The 18,604-nt window shown below is 36.8% G+C and overlaps 3 protein-coding genes across 6 annotated transcripts; all 3 read left to right on the plus strand.

The window, feature by feature from the left end:
- The first annotated feature begins 1,234 nt into the window (after positions 1-1,234).
- LOC147276634 (transducin family protein / WD-40 repeat family protein) lies at positions 1,235-9,314 on the plus strand. Of its 4 annotated transcripts, none has more exons than XM_086255126.1 (11): positions 1,235-1,392; positions 1,630-1,696; positions 2,418-2,671; positions 3,325-3,931; positions 4,659-5,315; positions 5,773-6,213; positions 6,945-7,139; positions 7,527-7,586; positions 8,032-8,094; positions 8,173-8,239; positions 8,705-9,313. In XM_086255126.1, the coding sequence occupies exons 1-11, from the start codon at positions 1,361-1,363 to the stop codon at positions 8,746-8,748; spliced, it is 2,487 nt and encodes an 828-aa protein (XP_086111252.1). In that variant the 5' UTR covers positions 1,235-1,360; the 3' UTR covers positions 8,749-9,313. The 4 variants fall into 4 exon arrangements, with proteins under 4 accessions (XP_086111252.1, XP_086111254.1, XP_086111253.1 ...); XM_086255128.1 differs by having other exon boundaries at positions 8,173-8,254; positions 8,705-9,312; XM_086255127.1 differs by having other exon boundaries at positions 8,173-9,312.
- A 1,105-nt stretch (positions 9,315-10,419) lies between these two features.
- Positions 10,420-11,074, plus strand: LOC147276635 (peamaclein-like). The gene is made up of 2 exons (XM_086254728.1): positions 10,420-10,559; positions 10,666-11,074. The coding sequence occupies exons 1-2, from the start codon at positions 10,478-10,480 to the stop codon at positions 10,848-10,850; spliced, it is 267 nt and encodes an 88-aa protein (XP_086110854.1). The 5' UTR covers positions 10,420-10,477; the 3' UTR covers positions 10,851-11,074.
- Positions 11,075-14,882: 3,808 nt separating this feature from the next.
- On the plus strand, positions 14,883-17,340 carry LOC147276636 (thioredoxin domain-containing protein 9 homolog). The gene is made up of 4 exons (XM_086254726.1): positions 14,883-15,019; positions 15,117-15,392; positions 16,653-16,811; positions 16,901-17,340. The coding sequence occupies exons 1-4, from the start codon at positions 14,996-14,998 to the stop codon at positions 17,072-17,074; spliced, it is 633 nt and encodes a 210-aa protein (XP_086110852.1). The 5' UTR covers positions 14,883-14,995; the 3' UTR covers positions 17,075-17,340.
- The last annotated feature ends 1,264 nt before the right edge of the window (positions 17,341-18,604 follow it).

Raw genomic sequence — 18,604 nt, forward strand, 5'->3', positions numbered from 1 at the left:
TTTCTGATTTAATTGATGTTTCAAATAAATGATCATTGAAGAACTAGATAATTAAAGTCATAATTATATGCGATTGCTCTAATGGTATTTCTCTCTACTATATTATGTAGGAGAAGTCTTTAAGTCCAAATCTCCCCTCCCTCGACTCTAAAAAATAAAGTCTTTCATTCTTTAATAAACAAAGCTTAATCAACGAGGAGCTTGGTAAGACTAAGCATTTTCGTAAACTTGTTGCAAAAGTAGAAGCATGCAAAAATTATATAAAACAAAAAAGGCAAAAGCGATTTCTCCCTAAACTATGAGCTTTAAATTATTTCATGATGGGCCTACAAAGAGGGTCCATACATCTAATGAAGTAAGTATTTGTGGGGGAGTTCTCATACAAATAAAGTACATTGGCCTTCGAGGTCAAGGTCATTGGGCCTTTTAATTAGAAGTTAGAAAACAATAGGGAAGTGGGGCTGTAAAGGCTTTCGTGAATCGTGACTAGGCCCGTAGATTTTCATTAAAGTTTTGCTTTTTAAGGCGTTTTTAAAAATCAACTAGCTATTAATTTAGAAATATTTCTAAGAGATAATTATATAGTTGGTCAACTTATTATTTCATAATTTTCGTGTTGGTTCATGCATTTTTTAAAGTGCCAAATGATCACGAATAAATGAAGTTTATCACCTTAGTCCATTTCATCAAAATACCCCAAACGGGTGTTAAGTTTTGTCGTGTGGAGTGCACATGGAGGGAAAAATCGGGGATTTCATGTCCCCTCCACTCCCTTCTACACTTTCATGTGCTCCCCACATGCTTCTCATGTGACCAAAATTGACGTCCGTTTAGAGTATTTTGACGGAATAAACTAAGGTAGTAAACTTCAATTAATTTGTGAACTCATTTGGTACTATTTGTGGATCAACATGAGAATTATGATATAATAAACGGATCAAACTTGTAATTGAATCCCCACTTCATAATATATATTTTTTTTTAATACAACGCGAATCCAATAGCATGTGGGCCTTATATTCGAATCCGATGCAAATCCAATTCTTGTTGGGATGAGCCCTATAATGGGGTTTAGATTAAGAGCTATGGGCCATAGCCCATAGTATATCCACAAAGCAGGTGGGCTTAGCATATCAACAAAGCAGGTGGTCCTTGTTATGAAAAAGCTGAACAAAGCCCATAATAGTTCTTCTTCTTCTTCTTCTTCTCATTTGCCATTTGCTGTCCAATTCCTCAACACCCACCACATCACTCTCTGAAACGCCCACCTGTACATTACATAATCATCATCAGACCAAACATTTGATCAACGATCAGAAACTCCTTTTATGGTCGATAATTGCGAAGAAGCTCAGTCACCATGGCAATCGACATCCCAACCTTGGAAGAGAGGTCAGCACCTTTTCATTCACTTCTCTTCTTTCTACGTTTTCATTTCGTTGTCAAATATATTATGAAATTTTGCTTGATAAGTATTTAATCTATTGTTCGTCTTTGAGTTTAGTAGTTTTATCTATTGTTAAGTTGGAAATTATTGTTTATGTTGTCATTGTTATTTTTAATGTCCATATTTTGCTTAGTAAATATTTGATCTTTTTATTTTATTAATTGTTATTATTTTGGCTGTAGGTATATAAATTCTTGCAGGAGGCACTATGTCCTACCTAATACAGCAATTCTCTCTGTGCTCTTCAAGGTCAGTGATGACTATTATTCTCTGTTCTTTTTAATGATGAATGATTGAATTTCTTCATTTTTTAAAGGTTTTTTTTTCTTTTAAATCATTTGATAAGAAGCTGTCTGAAACTAGTTACTTTATAGAATTAGGAACTTCTTTCTTCGTTAAAATGAATACCTGTATAATTAGATGTGTATAACAGGCCGGGCTGCCAATGAGCATGCATGTTTAAAATGAGCGTGGTTCGAAACATTATGAGTTATGATTGTCAAAATATTTAGCCTGTCAATCCGTCACATGACTAATATTGTTAAAAAATCACAACTCTAAGAGATTGATGTGATCGATTATAGTGTTGTATTGTTATTAAAAAGAAGTACAATAAGTGGAAGGACACAAATCTAGTGAAACTGGCGATATAGGAAACTCCAAATCAAAAAGCAAAAAAGCCAAAAAATGGTCAAGAGAATACGTAACTTGGCATCCCGAACATGACTGTGCATAGAACTCTGCAGCAAAATTCGGAATAGAATTCCGCCTAGAATATTGTGCTAAGCGCCATAACTAGCCAAGTCAGCCACTCTGTCGCTTTCTCAGTAGATATGATAAAAATGGAAATTCATACTATTGTGAAGTTTTCCTGCATTTACAGTGGAAACTTTAAGGTTTTAGTAAACTATGATAGTTATGTTATAGTAGTATTCTTGATCTGATGGTTTACTTTCTTTTTATTATTCAGGCAGAGGTTAAAAAGTCTTGCCATGAGCTATGTAGCTTGGAGATTTCACTGGACCACCTTAAGGATACTGATTTCCCTCCACTTCTTGATTTATTTATGGAACTTGATGCTTCTGAAATTGAAGCGGTTGACATACGCAATGAATCATTGCATGCTTTGAATGGAAATTATGCTTTGTTGTTGATGCGCGCTATCAATCAAAAGCTTCGAGTTGTTGATCTCCAAGATTTGTCATTTGGAAAAGATTTCTTGCGGTATAGACTGGTGTTTGTTTTACTGGTCTTATTCTAAATTTGTTACATTATATATACTTTATACACTCACTGCCATAGTAATAGTTGAATAAGAGGGCTTAGAGAGGCAATGATGAGGAGGGATTATTTATTTATTATTTAATTTTACATATATTTTTTTTCCTCTTCTCCCATCTTATTAACATCTTAACTTGGTTGCATGCACTACATATTAGCCAGTTAGTAGGTGACTAGCAGCTATCTGTCATTTGTATAATCTAGCGGTTATTGAGTTTGATCAGTTCCATTGGTGATGTCTTCTTGATCAAAACTGGAAAGACTAGGAAGATCACAGGCATGTGGAATTGACTTTCACGCATGTTCATTGATGATAAAACTAGAATCAGATTATTGAAGTTCTTCAATGAAATGTCAAAATATAATTGTTTTGGACCTGGTTTTTCTTCTTCCTTCTGTTTCTTGATATTCCTTTATATTGAATTTGTTATCATTGCAATTACATTTGTTATTGCCTTCTGTGTGTTGAATTGTGTAGAGTCATGTCTATTGTTTAGTTGCTTAGAGAAATATTGTATAGATGGATGTATATTTCTAAATCAAGATGATTTACATGTGTAAATGACTTGTTACACTAATTAGAGCTTTATCCTTAGGGATCTTTCTCAGAGAGGTTTGACATGCCAAGTTTTAACCTTGAGGTCTTCACATTTCCGGAAGCTCAACATGATGGGGGAGTTCATGCAGATGCGCACCCTTAACCTTGACTTTAGTACTTCACTCACTAGTTTTCAGGAGGACTGTTTCACTTGCATGCCCAATCTAATGTGTCTCTCTCTCTGTGAGACAAGAGTGTTAAATCTCTGGACAACTGTTGCTGCAATTTCTAAACTCCCTTCTTTGGTTGAACTTCGGTTTCAGAATTGGTCGTGCTGCAATGGCGTTGGGCCTTATTCTGCATCACCTAGTGGGAAGTCAGATGACAAGACTGATTCCAATCAGCCAAACAGTGTTCATTATGGTGGAGGGTCATCCATGAATATTGGGGAACTAACATATCAGAACTCAAGCACAGAGGAGGTGCTTAGGAATATGTTTATGCTTAATAATGTAGTTATAAATGATGATGTACAAAGCATGGCTGAGGATTCATCAGATGATAGTGAACTAGACTTTTCAAGTCCCCTGCAAGAGCATGGTTCTGCGGAGCTATTATCAAATGTTTTTTCAGGGTGGAATGGACAGATTACTTCACATAATGAGGTAATAACATGAACTTTGTCATTAGATTATGTCTTGACTGGTGTTAGTTATAAGCAGATTTATGACTGGAGATAATTATTTTTTCATGCAGAAATCGTAGTAACTGATTAATATAATTGCATAAAAAGTATAAATTGTAGGATTTTTGTAAATTTTCTTTTGAAGTGATTAGATGTAAATGTTTTTTCTAAAAATAATATTTATTATAATGATCATCATCATCACAACAGCATTATAATTTTTTAGCAGCCAGCTACATCCTTTCCGAATCTTAGTAATTGGTTTGATGTCCTAGTAAATAATCATAATACAATTACAATTCTACATAGTTATAATGTTGGCTTGATATACATTGTTGGCTCATTCTCCAACAACTTAAGGGGTAGGGGTCTAAATTTCTAATGGTTGTCTAACATGGTATAAGAGTTTTGTTTGTAGGATGGGTTGGATTTGAAACCTCCGATTTTTATTCCCTTACCTCTTTCTTGATTTGTAAGGTGTAAGCCCATGTGCAGGATGAGGCTGCATGTTAGGGAGGTTGTTAGCTTGATATACATTGTTAGCCCATTCCTTAAGTGCTTAAGCTTTTGAGGTCCGATGGTTGTCTAACATATCGGCTATATATATAATTATTCTAATATTGGATAATGTTGTAACTATGTAACCATCATTGTCATCTGATCTTCCCTTTTATTCTTGATAGTTAAATTCCTACTTTGTTTGGCAGGCTTCCTTTGATAACATGCAGAATCAAAGTGAAGAGGAGCCCTTAGCGGGTCCTATCACAAAGCATATTGGAGACGTTACACTGAAATATATTTCTTGTCATGCTTCACCAATATGTTTTGAGAAGCATTATAGAGAGTACATGATAGCCTCATTGCCTCGTTTGAGAATTTTAGATAACTTGCCTATTGGAAAGATTGATCGCGAAAGGGCTAGTATTACATTTTCAGAATATTTTGAGCGTCTTCCGTATCGGAGAAAGCATAAAGAGAGTGTTGTTAGTATGTTGCAAAAGCGTGAAATGAGAGCAAGCCAAACTCATGTGCAGAGACCTGGGAAAAAACCATTAAATCTCTATGGAAAATCACAATACTTTTATACTAGGTCTCTTTGTGCTGCCAAAATGGGTTCTTCTGCTTGGCCTTCCTTGCATCCGCTATCTGTTTCAGGCAGTCGCTTGGGAGGTGAAAGTAGGAGCTTTCGTCCTAGACAGTTTGAGTATCATCCATCTGATTCTAGCCTAATGGTCTTTGGAACATTAGATGGTGAAGTAGTTGTAGTCAACCATGAAAATGGGAAAATTGTCAGTTATATCCCATCACTGGGAGCAATGAACAGTGTGCTGGGACTCTGTTGGCTCAAGAAGTATCCCTCCAAGGTATGTGATTACCGCATCGAATGTAGTGACCTTCAAGATTCCAGTCATTTACAGGAGAGTTCTGCAATTGTTGTTCCTTATATGCTGCATTATTGTAGTTCTTTGATCATCTGTTGTTCTCCTTATATGCACCTCTATTGAGCAGAAATTTGTTCAAAATACGGTTACATGCATTCCATGGCTGGTAACAGCATGCATTGGCAACTGAAGGGGTTATGTAGCATCTGAGTCATCATGATATGATATGTTTATGGGTGTAATTTCTAAATGAATTTCTATAACTAAAGATATGTTTTGGTTGAAATGTAGGGACATATTTCTTTTGATTGTCAAAATAGTTGTTATTGTCATATTACTATATCAATTTGTGAAGATTAGACATCTATATCTCTCTTTATCCGGCAACTTCTAATTCTGCTTTGTTCTTTTTTGTTTTTCCCTTTCATTTGAATATCAGCTAATAGCTGGTTCAGATAATGGTTCATTGAAATTGTATGATATCCAGCATATGCGATCAAGGGTAGCAGGCATAGACAGTAGTTCCGGTTCTGTCACCTTTGACGAGTTTGACCAATTGACATCTGTTCATGTTAACATGACGGATGAACTATTTCTTGCTAGTGGATACTCAAGAGATGTTGCTTTGTATGACATTAGTAGTGGAAGACGGTTACAAGTGTTTACTGATATGCATCGAGAGCATATTAATGTAGTAAAGTTTGCAAACCATTCCCCATCTGTTTTCGCCACTTCTTCATTTGATCAGGATGTCAAGATGTGGGATCTGAGACAGAAACCAATATGGCCTTGCTATACCTCTTCAAGCTATAGGGGTAATGTGATGGTTTGTTTTTCTCCAGATGATCACTATCTTCTTGTGTCAGCTGTTGACAATGAGGTAATTTCTGCATTAGTTTATATTATTGTATGAAATCGGGTTGTCAATGGATTCCCATGTTCTCGAAAATTCAACATTTTATGGGGCAATGGGGCTATATGAAATATTTTAAAGTCCCAAAGTTACCCTAAATGACCATTGGTATTGGTCTAGACGTGATGTTAGATACCTGATTAAGAACCAAACTTGGTTGGATGGGTAACCATCGATGCTCTCAGGGGAAGAAAAAGGTGGAAAATAAAAAGTGCAAGGGTTAGAACTGAAGCATTTTTCTTTTCCTATAAAGCTATTAGTTTTAGTTGTTTCTCTTTATTATTTTTTCTTTAAGATTTTTATTCCAAAAGGACATCAGCTGAGTTTTGTGGTACATAATGGAACACAGTCCTGATGTGCTCAAGGTTAGGATTTCACTCCTGATTTAGCCCAATATGACCTCTTATGTAACGATGGCTACCATAGGTTTTAGCGCTCCATCTGGCAAGTTGTAGATGGTTGGATGTGTAGGAGGCAATAACTGTTTGCAGCATTATGTTTTTATGTAAGAAGAATAAATATTTTGGTAGGAATGAGGTTGGTGTAGTCTGTAGATAGGGTCCTTCAAGATTTATTTATTTTTCTTGCTTTTTGGTATATCTTGTGCAGTGATATTTTGTTATGGTACATGGTAAAGATTTACTTATTGTCTTCCAGACATTTAGTATACTTTGAGATGAACTTGTTGATGATGACAGGTTAGACAACTTCTGGCAGTTGATGGGAGACTTCACTTGAATTTTGAGATAGCCTCTACAGGAAGCTCTCAGAATTACACTCGATCCTATTACATGAATGGAAGGGATTATATCATCAGTGGGAGTTGTGATGAACATGTTGTCCGCATATGTTGTGCTCAAACAGGGAGGCGTCTGAGGGATATATCTTTGGAGGTACAGCTCTCCAATTTACATGTTTTATGCATACTTTAAAGTACCATGAAACATGGTTTCATACTCAGATATATGCTTAGCATGCTACCTAGTGGAATAGGATTACTTTCTTTCTGTGTGTAGACTCTACTTTGTTCGGGAGCTTCACTTTGATTTGGGTGAAGTTTGTTTAGATACTAAAAGAAGATATATAGGAAAGTAGGAGATGAAAGAAACCAAAAATATAACAAAAGGTGGTGCCTTAACTTGAGATTCCTGAAAGGGAAAAAGGAACAAAATCCCTGAGAGGTATGGAAATGGATGAAAACGTAGGCTGTTCATCTACTAATTGTGAATGCACTAGTTATTTTGAAGACAATAATGAGACAATGTGTTGTTCTTGTGCAGGGAGGAGGAGGATCTAGGGGTTCTATGTTTGTGCAATCTTTGAGGGGCGATCCTTTCAGAGTGAGTTTCATTCTACTACCCCCCCCAAAAAAAAAAAAAAACGAAAGAAAAAGAAAAATCATGGTTCTATAACTGATGTATTTAGTTTTCACTAACTAGTAATATTTTTAGTAAGTTTATTTTACTTTTAAACATAAATGGTTTCATAAATTCTAGCATGTCCCTTTTGTATCTAGAACATATTTGGGTAATATAAATTATTGAAGAATTCTATATAGGGTCAGCTTTTGTAATCTTGGTTGCCTTTTCAAATCATGCCACAGTGATAAATCGGAAACTTATAAATAAGCACAACTGTCACATTTCTTGCTCACGTTAAAAGAACCCTCTAGCAGTATGCAGGATGTACATAGTTTAATCTTATTTGTCCAAGTATTCCTGTGGTTCCATGGGTCTCCATTATTAATTAAAATATATATTTTCCTATAAATGTCCTTGCACCCAGGAATTCAACATGAGTATCTTGGCAGCCCATATGCGTCCAAGCTCGAGGTCGGAAATTGTCAAGGTAGGACTTATACATTTGTATATATGTTGAATAATGTCATTATGTGAGACACTTAAGTTTCCTAGTGCAATATTGCAGGTCAATATGCTAACATCTAGTGACTATGCCAAGGAACAACTTGATCAGCAGCCTTGCTCAACCAATAGTAAGGGAGGTTGATGTATGTACCTTAGTTCAAACATATGTATATATACATGTCTGCATGTCTACAACCCTTATCTTGGGCAATTGTCTGCAAAATGCTTAAAATGAAAATCTCTATCAGCTGTTGGATGAGAACCATCAGCTGAGGTATGCATGGGTTAAATTTAACCCAAATTGTGTCAGTAGGTAGTAGGTCCAAGGTCATTACATTTTGTCCCACCTCTCTTCATTTGCTTTCTCTTGCAAATGATACAATGTTGAGAAGGACATGCAATGCTTATGCGCAAATGGATTTCGGATCCTCACAGCAGGACAAGCTTCAGTACCAAACTACCAACCAGTGCTGGTCTGTCAATGCTATAATGAATTTGGACCCACTTACTGACCCGATTTGGGTTAAATTTAACCATCGTGTTGGATAAGCTTCAATAGATGGTAGAGATCAATGCTCTTTTCATCTTTGCAGATGGCCACAACTTGTGTGTAAGATACAGTTCATTTGCCATGTAATGTGCTAACGTCAGCTGGCTAATGGATTGGAGGGTAGTTAGTAGTTGAATTGTTAGGAAGGTTGTTAGTGGTCAGTTGCAAAGTGGCGGGAATTTCTGTTGGTTCTGATTGTATAAATAAACCATTTGTAGCAGAGCTATTTCAATCAATGAGAATTTTACAGAAAGCATCAGATTTCCATTATGAATCAGACACAAACACTACAGTCCTGATATTCTATTCCATCAGTCTGACTTGGGCTTCCACAGCTTGAGTAATCTGCAAGATCCTTGCAATACATTTGGAAAGGAGGGCTTTTCTTTCTTTGGTTACAATGGAGGCCAAAGGGAGATTCGAACTCTGGCCTCGGGCGTGAGGTTGAATGTTCTCAGTCGCTGAAACTATAAGCCCTCACAAAGGAGGGCATTCTTTATTTATTTTTTGTCTTCTCTATATCTGCTATGTTTTGGACCTCTGGTATTGAGGTAAAATGGATGTCTACAACTCATTCTTCAGGAGAGGTTTCTGGGCATTTTATCTTGTTTCACTGTAGTTTTTAGGCATGGTGAATCTGGAGTTACTCTCCCTTATATTGTAGGACAGTCAAACTTGTGGTGGGCAGATTGTAAAAATCTTCTTATGCAGGAACCTAATAGTAAATTGGTACATTTTCCATGGGGATCCAGGCATGCAGCTCCTCCAAATAAGTAATAATATTTGTAGTTACACACTCGACACTTGTGCATAATGCCACTTCTCAGTTCTCACATAATGCCAAAACGATGAAGCCACTGGCAACCCTCACATCTGCAGAAACCGCGTGGATAGAGTCACTCACTGACACAGTGACAATGTCTCACCGACTAAGCAAATGTGCCAGTAGCTCCACCAGGCCAGCTGTGCACTTTGCCAACATTTATTACTATTTATTATCCACCACAGCTGCACACGTACTACATTGTTCTATATGTATTATACATTGAACTTTGGAAAAAGACACCAAATTTGAAAAAGAGAAAAAGGAAGAAGGGAAAACAGGGTGAAATGTAGGACATTAATCATTATAAATTGAAGATGTGTTGATAATTTGCACCGAAGTTTAAATTAAATAAATATAATATTTATTATTATTATTATTATTATTTTTTGATTGAGTAAACTTTATTGAATGAAAAACTAATTGGGAAATAAGCCAAGGGGGAGCCTCTCTCTCCCAAGTACTCCCAAGTAAATCCACCCTCAGTGAGAAAGACAAAACAAGCAAGAGAGTGAGCAGCCCCATTAACCATTTTAGAAATATAAGCACAGTTTGAATCTAGTAACTCACATCAAAGCTGCTTAATGCACCGAAGCCGAGATATCACTGCTTGAGCATCCAATTCCAACAAAATAGAAGATAAACCATTAGTCCGAATCAAACGAAGCCCGTGAATTAACGCCAAAATTTCTACTTGTTGGGGACTAGCAATGCGACCAAGAGATTGGGCCAAAGTAATATTTATTGTTTATTTAACTTATAAAAAATAAATTTTACCAATATATTATAATTTATTTTTTTCTTTGTAAAAAAAGAAAAGAAAAGAAAAGAGTATTTGGTATGTCATTGACAAAGAGGGCATCCTAGGTTCCCAACTCTACTTGTGTCACTATTAATACCCGGTTGAGTTCCCACAACCCTCCACATTGCCTCAAGCTCACTCAAGTACACTTCTCAACCATTCACACTTCACAAAGCAAAAGCTAGCAGAAGATGAAGCTCTACTTTCCACTTCTTATTCTCTGTTTTCTTCTTAGCTCCTCTTTGATGGACCCAGCCATGGCAGCCACCTCAAGTAAGCTAATTGAGTACTTTTAGTTAATTACCTTTTGTCTTGTTTTCTTAATTAAGATTATTGGTGGTGATCAACACTAATGGGGTGCATATATATATTTGTGAAGGCTTTTGCAGCAACAAGTGCTCAGAGAGGTGTGCAAAGGCAGGAGTGTTGGATCGATGCATTAGGTACTGTGGGATATGCTGCGAGGAGTGCAAGTGTGTGCCTTCTGGGACTTATGGGAACAAGCATGAGTGCCCTTGCTACAGAGACAAGAGGAACAACAAGGGCAAGCCCAAGTGCCCCTAGGCTCACACAACACAACACATGCAACTCCATCAAATCATCACCATTCATCTACATGCATCTTCCATTGTCTACTCTACCTACTACTACTACTACTAGCAGTCAATTAAAAATTTAGAATGAGAGAGTTAATTTGTGTGTGGTTGGTCTTCTGGTGTTGTAAAAGATGATACAATAATGTTAATAAGTGAGATTAGTTCAGCTAATTAGCAAGAGTTGGTTGTTGATCCTAGCTTTTTGTATTGATGGGTCTGATTTGTGTGCCATCATGGTCATTAATGCCCGTTGGATCACTTGCTTAAAATGAACAATAATTTGTTTTTGATAATGTTATGCAACCCAGCTTAACTTTCTTCTTAATATTCTTCCCAAATTTATTACATGGCACTGTCTTACAAAATGGTTGGTTTTTTATCTAATGAAGTGGAGTACAGTGGCATTGTCTTATAAAATTGTTGGTTTCTTAATGCAATGATGTGGTATACATGAATTGGATGAGTGATTTGTTGGTATACCAAATTGAATTTGGTGAATAGAATTTGATGAACAGACACCAAAATGTAATGAACAAATTTGATAAAGCTAAACATGTGTGTAGTAGGTATACTAGCATTTGTTGGACATCAATGCTATAGTGACTGGGTGATGGGTAGGTAGGGAATCTTTTGGGACTCGTAAATTACCTGTGTCATTGAACTGTGCAAGTGCAACAGGCAATTTATGGTAGTTATTGACCAAAACAAAAATAAATTAAGGATAAATTACACGCAGGTATCTCAACTAACCATTTTTGTTCATTTGAGTACTTCAATAAAAAAAATTATTCAGAGGTATCTTAATTATTGATTTTGCACACACAGGTACCTCCATCAACTTTTCCATCAGGCTTGCCGTTAATTGCCTACGTGGCACACTCACATATTTTTTTAAAAATGCCAACCACCTTGCCGCCGACCCCAGCCACCATGCTACCGACCCACCCCCTTTCTCTTAATCTCTCCCTCCATTCCTTTTTTTCTCTCTCTTCCTCTATGCTTTCTGCTCACCCTCCCCACCCTACTGCTGCACCCCCTCATCAACGCCTTGTGCTTCCGCGAATTGCTCAATGGCAACCGGAGAGAGTCGGAACGAGCTGGTGAGAATTGAAGGTGTGTGAAAATCTCAAAGATTTGGATATGGAGCAAAATGGGTCGTGATTTGAGGCTTTCGGGTCAGAATGGAAATGGGTTCTCCGTAAGGGATGAATTTTTCGTAGAAAAGAACGGTGTCAATGAGTGAATACCCATTTGGGTCTGTGGAGAATTCGAAAAAGTCTGATGGGTCAGAAGGAGAGGTTGGGTTTGTTGTTGGTCAGTGTCATTGTGAAATGGGAGATCACAAAGAGAAAGTGCATCTTCTTGATCTTCTTCTTCTAGGTCTTTTGGGCAAGGCGAGGCTGGGGCTTGGTGAAGGGGCTTGGCTGGGCGGGGAGGGGAGGGGCGGGGCTAGATTCAGTTCTCGAACTTCAATCTGGTCCCTTCGATTTGCAGCCATGGCTAGAGGTGTTTGCAGAATAAGAAGAAGAAGAGGGAAGAGGGCTCGATGCTAGTTAGGTGGCCGACACGATCTACAGTGAAGGTGGTAGGGAAGGGAAGGGAAGGGGAGGGGTGGAGCTGGTGGCCGTAGAGGGGGAGGGAGGTGGGTGGGTTGGGTGGCCGACGGGGGGAGGCGGAAGGAGGAAGGATCGGGGATGTGAGGTTGCTGGGTTCTTCTCAGCTCTTTTTTTTATTAATTTAATTATTGGGTTTTTTATTTTTTATTTTAGTTTTCTTAATCATTATTTTAGTTTTTTACAGTTTATTTAATTTTTTATTATTTTTTTATCCACGTGGCATTTTTTTAAATAGAAAATTATGATTAAATACCAAATATCAATAGTTTTTTAGTAAAGCAGTAAGACACTAATTTTTTTTAGTTTAGGTACTAACCTAGAGTAAAACATTTTGAATTAGGTCACAAATCAGTTTGTTATACAGTTGTGACTGTCGAACAGTCACAGTTGTGACTATTTAAAATTATAAAAAATCAAAATTTTTAAGGGTTTCATAATTTTGATTTAGGTTTGGGGGATGAAGTCCTATAACCCAAAGACTAAACATTAAAGTGTAAGCCTTGCAAATATTGAAAAAACAACAAATCAATAAAAAAGTTATGATTGTTAGACAGTCACAATTCGATATAACCATATTTTTTAAAGCTGGTACCTAAACTAAAATTTAATACCTAAAGTGAAATGACATAAATGTTTTAGTAGTTGAAATGAAAAAACATTGTAATTTGGTACCTAAAGTCAATGGACCTTTTTTTAAAACCATGTCAGCGCGCTACGTAGGCAGTTAACGGTCTTCAGACGAAAAAGTTGACGAAGGTACTTGTGTGTGCAAAATCAATAATTGATGTATCTCTGAGTAACTTTTTTTATTAGAGTAATCAAGTAAACAAGGATAGTTAATTAAGGTACTTGCGTGTAATTTGTCCATAAATTAATGTTGTTTTCATTAAACACGTAGTTTGCTTTTCAGCATATTATGTTTGTTTTTATAGGAAGTCACTTCCATTCCACTTGTTAAAACTACAAATCTCAGAGCAACTAAGTGAAGCCTGTGGATTTTAGTACTTGGACCATGCATGACCTATCCTTGCAGGCTTGCTGGCTTGCAGCCCATAACTTTCGTAAAAATGACTTTTACCCATCCCAATTTCTTCAATCCTGTGTTGAATTACTTGAATGTCATGCAACAAATGAAATAACAACAAACTATTGAGAAATTTTTAGTTAATTACTTATACAGTTATACTTTCTAACCTCTAAGTTTGGGTCTTTTTTACTTTGCACCTTGATCTTTAAAATTAATGAAAAACGATTTTGGTGGAGGGTGATTTGATGAGTTAGGAATAATAAGGTAACACTTTCTCATTCAAAAATCTTAATTAAAAAATGTAAAAAGAACATTATATGGATTGTATTTTCCCCAAAAAAACAATGAGCATTGTATCGTGGCCATTTGCCAAAATACCAAAGTTAGACATGATTAATAGACTAACAATCTCTATTTCTCATTCAATTTTTTTTTTTTTATATATAAAATGTAATTATAAAATTAGAATTGTTGTTTCACCATAAAATAATGTTCATTGTCTGCACAATCATCTCAGCAAAATCACTCTCATGCCTAAAGTTGGTAACGTTGTCATCTGCCACAATACCAAAATTAGGCATGAATGCAAACACCAATAAATGAACTTGGTAAGAGATCCATCCCTGCAAATGAATGAACTCATTTTCAGAAAATGCCAACACCCCCTATTCTAGAAACTCACCCTATAACAATAAATAAATTGTAGCAAAAAAAAAAAAAATAACAATACTAGCAAAAACTCACCTCTATTGTTAACAACCATCCCATTTTTAATTAAAAACAGCCTTCATATAATAATAACCACAACATAAAATCATACCTGATATTAGTTTCTCCCAATATCTTACTTCTATGTAAGCCTAAAATTGTTGAAACATTAATTATAGTTATGATAAAATCAAGGGTGCACAATAGTTGGTACTTTAAGATACATCTATGCATCTTAAAATGTGTTAACAATCATCCCGTTCTTACTTAAAAATAACCTTCATATAATAATAACCACAACATTGCGGGTCAAAGAAAAAGTCATGTTTGTATGATTTTTTTCATAAAGATCATGTTTGTGTGATTAAATTTTAATAATAAAAAATTAATAAATTGTAACTTATTTAAAACACTATTGTTATGATCGTACTATTAGTTCTAACTTAATATATAAAATTAACAGTAATGCAAGTTTACAATATTACATTTAACAATGTAATCGAATGTATATGTACAAGTTTTAAGCCCATTCAACCTACAGACCTACTATCTTTATGGGTCGACCAGGCTCGTCCACAGGCCCATTTCAATTTCAGACCCTAATCAAAAGGTCCAGAACAGAAGAAATCTCAAAAGTGACCGCCCTCTCTCTCTCTCTCTCTCTCTCTCTCTCTGCAATCTCATTTTCATTTGAACGAAAGCTTCTGCAAATTTCCACCTAAAAATAGAACAAAGCTTCTGCCAAATTCACTTAATTCAACAATGGAGAACAGAGCGGTTCAAGAGGTCTCTCTCTCACACCCTCACTCGCGCTCTTTCTCATTGTGTATAATATTACACATGTATATACAAAAAATTTAACCTTTATATGATTTGATTGTAGATAATTGAGAAGCAAGTGCTGACAGTTGCGAAGGCGGTGGAGGACAAGCTCGATGAGGAGATCCATGCTCTAGATCGAATGGACATGGACGACCTGGAGGCGCTCAGAGAGCGGAGGCTGCAGCAGATGAAGAAGATGGCCGAGAAGCGCAGCCGTTGGATCTCCCTCGGCCACGGCGACTACACCGAGATCCCCTCCGAGAAGGAATTCTTCGCCGCCGTCAAGGCCAGTGACCGCGTCGTCTGCCACTTTTACCGCGAAAATTGGCCCTGCAAGGTTTCATTTTCATTTTTATTTCTATTACCACTATTTAAAGATTAAAGCTTTATGTTTGAATTACGGTTTTGGGGAGTATTTGGGTGTAAATGTTTGAATTAGTTATGCCAAAAAGATCGTAGCTTTTTAGAAAATGTTGGGTTTCTGAGTTTCTAGTGTAAAGCTTAGCATATGGAACATTGTTATAATTTTAATTAGGGGGAGTGGTGGGAGTGATGTATACTTTCCTTTATAATGGGATTAATATTTTTATTACCACTATTTAAAAATTGAAGCTTCATGTTAAATTACGGTTTTTGGAAGTATTTGGGTGTAATTGTTTGAATTCCTCCCAAAAGATTGTAGCTTTATTGGAAATGTTGGGTTTTCTGAGTTTCTAGTGTAGAGCTTAGCATGTGGAACATTGTTAGAATTTTGATTAGGGGGGGTGAGAGGAGTGATGAGGATACTTTGCTTTATAATGGGGTAAAATTGGGTGTTACTTTTTTGGGGCACCCTGATGTGTTTGATACAAATAGGGGATGGAGCTCCTGAAGCATGAATGTGTTGGAAAATGGAGAGGGAGGGGTATGATTTTAGTGTAGGAAATTGATACAACCCTTTTTAGGATACCCAGTTTTGAATTTAGAGATATGTTAAGTGAGTTTCAAACTTTTTTTTTCCCTCTAATTTGAAATCTGGAATTTATAGTTTTCTTGAGTTGTCTTTGGAAGCCTTTTCTGTTTGAGGTATTTCAATTGGAAGGTAAAAGCTATGTGCATTGTTCAGAAGTTTGTGGATGTTTTTGGATATCAAGATGTGCTAATTATTTCTAGATGGATGCTATTGAAGAGAGTTAGAAGTACTGGGCATTAAAGTGTGAAGGCTTTATTCTTTTTAATGAATGGCGATATTTCAATCACCAGACTGTTGGCATTGCGTGTTTTCTGAAATGAGTTATTACTTTCACTGCATTTTCCATGTCTATGCTTATGGATGACATGAACTACTTTGATAGTTCTGTTTCTGATGTGTGATCTCATGGATTGATCTCTCATCTTTTCTTGGCTTGCATGGTTACCTTGAACATGTAACTGTTTGAGTTAATGCTTATTCCTGTTATGTTTTCCCCTAGAAGCAATGGGGACTTTTAAATAATCTGTTCTAGCTCTTCTAAGTATTTAGTAAATTTCCGTGCTTGAATTTAATAATTATATGTATTACTTATGAAGTTAACTTAAAAGTCAGGACAAACAATACATGTTTATGGTTCATTCACAGGTGATGGACAAGCACTTGAGTATATTAGCGAAGCAACACATAGAGACACGTTTCGCGAAGATCAATGCTGAGAAAAGTCCTTTCTTAGCGGAGAAGCTCAAGATTCTTGTTCTTCCGACCCTTGCCCTCATTAAGAATGCCAAAGTGGATGATTATGTGGTATGTTATATGAATGACTTGGACAATATACGCTGAATTGATATTGATAGTTTGCTTTCTTAATGCCACAATGTCCTATTGTACAATAGGTCGGATTTGATGAGCTTGGTGGGACAGACGATTTCAGCACAGAAGAACTGGAGGAGAGGTTGGCTAAATCTCAAGTCATCTTTTATGAGGGTGAATCATCTCTAAACCAGTCAAAGTCTAAAACCAGGAGTGTCCGGCAAAGCTCTAAGGCTGACTCATCAGATTCAGAGTAAAACTGTAGCTATCTGTTATGGTTGTTATTGAAGGTGGAGCTGTTCATCCTTTGTCATCTGTGAAGTCATAACTTCACCTGACTCCGTGGGATGGCCTAATATGCTTCATATAAAGTTCAGATGTATTGTTGCCTCTGTTTGTATGATATCCTTGAGATCATCCCTTGGATGGTATTACAATAATTTCGATGCTTGTATTAATACAACAGTTGAGAGAAATTGGAAAAGTGTTAATCCCTAATCAGGTGGTGAAATTTTTGTATTCATCTCGTGGTTTCTCTAGGAATGTTGTGTTTGGCTTCTGATTTCTGTTAAAGTTTCACAGCAGTTGGGATGGGGCATAGTGTTATATTTTGAAAATAAATTATTTCAAAATATTTTTCATCCTTTTTCTAATCATTTTTGGAAGTATTGTTTGCCAAAATCATCACTCATCAACCGAAAGAAAATAAACCCAACTTTCTTTGCTTTTAATCACTAATGGTTAAAAATGGAGAAAGAATTTGATCTTTGAACCCAACTTCTCCTTCCCCTCATAGCCCCAGCATGTTATCACCCATCAACGGATTTGGATCCTTTGTTTGTCTTGTTTTTACTTAATTTTTAGATTTGTAATACATTATCGGATTAACATCAAGTAAATACCGGATGAGTACAGGATCAATTTTCACCAGTTTATAGCCCTGCAGCACTAATGGATATTGAATGAACTTGAATTAATTGATCATAAGGTATAAAAGGAAATTTGTTTTCATTTTCTTGTGTATGAAAGTTCTAGTTCTTGAGCAACAAAATATTAAGATTGTTGATGCTGAAAAATGGTAAACGTCGAGTCAAACCACGTGGACCCGTTGACCCACCACTGAGTGGGTGACACGTCGAAGTGGGGTAGAAACAGGTAGCTAGGTTCGACTAGTGAATAGTGGAGAAAGAATAATATCCAATGCACTCTGCGCAAGTATACAAAAGTGAGCGGGAAGGGCACCGGTGTGGTACCGGCCGAAGCTCCTCCGACGCTCAAGTCAGTGTTCAGAGAATCTGTGAGCAGAGTGAGTGAATAATATAATATTGATTGAATTGTTTTTTTGTGACAAGAAAGTACCTCTTTTATAGTACTTTTGGAAGAGTGTCAACCAATCCGGTGATGACACGTGTCCCTTGTAATGACTCGCACTGTAAGAGCGCCACATGTCACCTGTCTCGAGGATCCGAGTGAGTTGACACGGGTCGGGGCCCAGGAGGCTTGAGCTTGGGAGGCCGGAACCTAGGAGGTCAGGACCTAGAGGGCCGGAGCCTATGAGGTCGGAGCTTAGGAGGCCGGAGCCTAGGAGGTCAGGGGCTAAGAGTCCGGGAAGGGCTTAGCCTTTGGGCCTAGGAAGTCGATGCCTAGGAGGGGCTTAGCTTTTGGGCCTAGACCCAAACGACATGTTGTTAAGCCTTGTGTGACTTGTCGTTATGCCCAAATGATTCATCATACGAACAAAGATGAATAACTACAATTGCCCACACAATTATTAATCTGTTTGGTGG

This window comes from Dryas octopetala, chromosome 8, assembly GCF_963921425.1.
Source record: "Dryas octopetala chromosome 8, drDryOcto1.1, whole genome shotgun sequence".
Lineage (NCBI taxonomy): Eukaryota > Viridiplantae > Streptophyta > Magnoliopsida > Rosales > Rosaceae > Dryas > Dryas octopetala.

Coding starts and splice junctions, on each gene's coding strand:
- LOC147276634 (XM_086255126.1), top strand. CDS start 1,361: ATGGCAATCGACATCCCAACCTTGGAAGAGAG. Junction 3,932..4,658: donor AGATTACTTCACATAATGAG/GTAATAACATGA, acceptor TTTGTTTGGCAG/GCTTCCTTTGATAACATGCA. Junction 8,240..8,704: donor GCAGCCTTGCTCAACCAATA/GTAAGGGAGGTT, acceptor TCATCTTTGCAG/ATGGCCACAACTTGTGTGTA.
- LOC147276635 (XM_086254728.1), top strand. CDS start 10,478: ATGAAGCTCTACTTTCCACTTCTTATTCTCTGTTTTCTTCTTAGCTCC. Junction 10,560..10,665: donor AGCCATGGCAGCCACCTCAA/GTAAGCTAATTG, acceptor ATATTTGTGAAG/GCTTTTGCAGCAACAAGTGC.
- LOC147276636 (XM_086254726.1), top strand. CDS start 14,996: ATGGAGAACAGAGCGGTTCAAGAG. Junction 15,020..15,116: donor AGAACAGAGCGGTTCAAGAG/GTCTCTCTCTCA, acceptor ATTTGATTGTAG/ATAATTGAGAAGCAAGTGCT. Junction 16,812..16,900: donor CCAAAGTGGATGATTATGTG/GTATGTTATATG, acceptor ATTGTACAATAG/GTCGGATTTGATGAGCTTGG.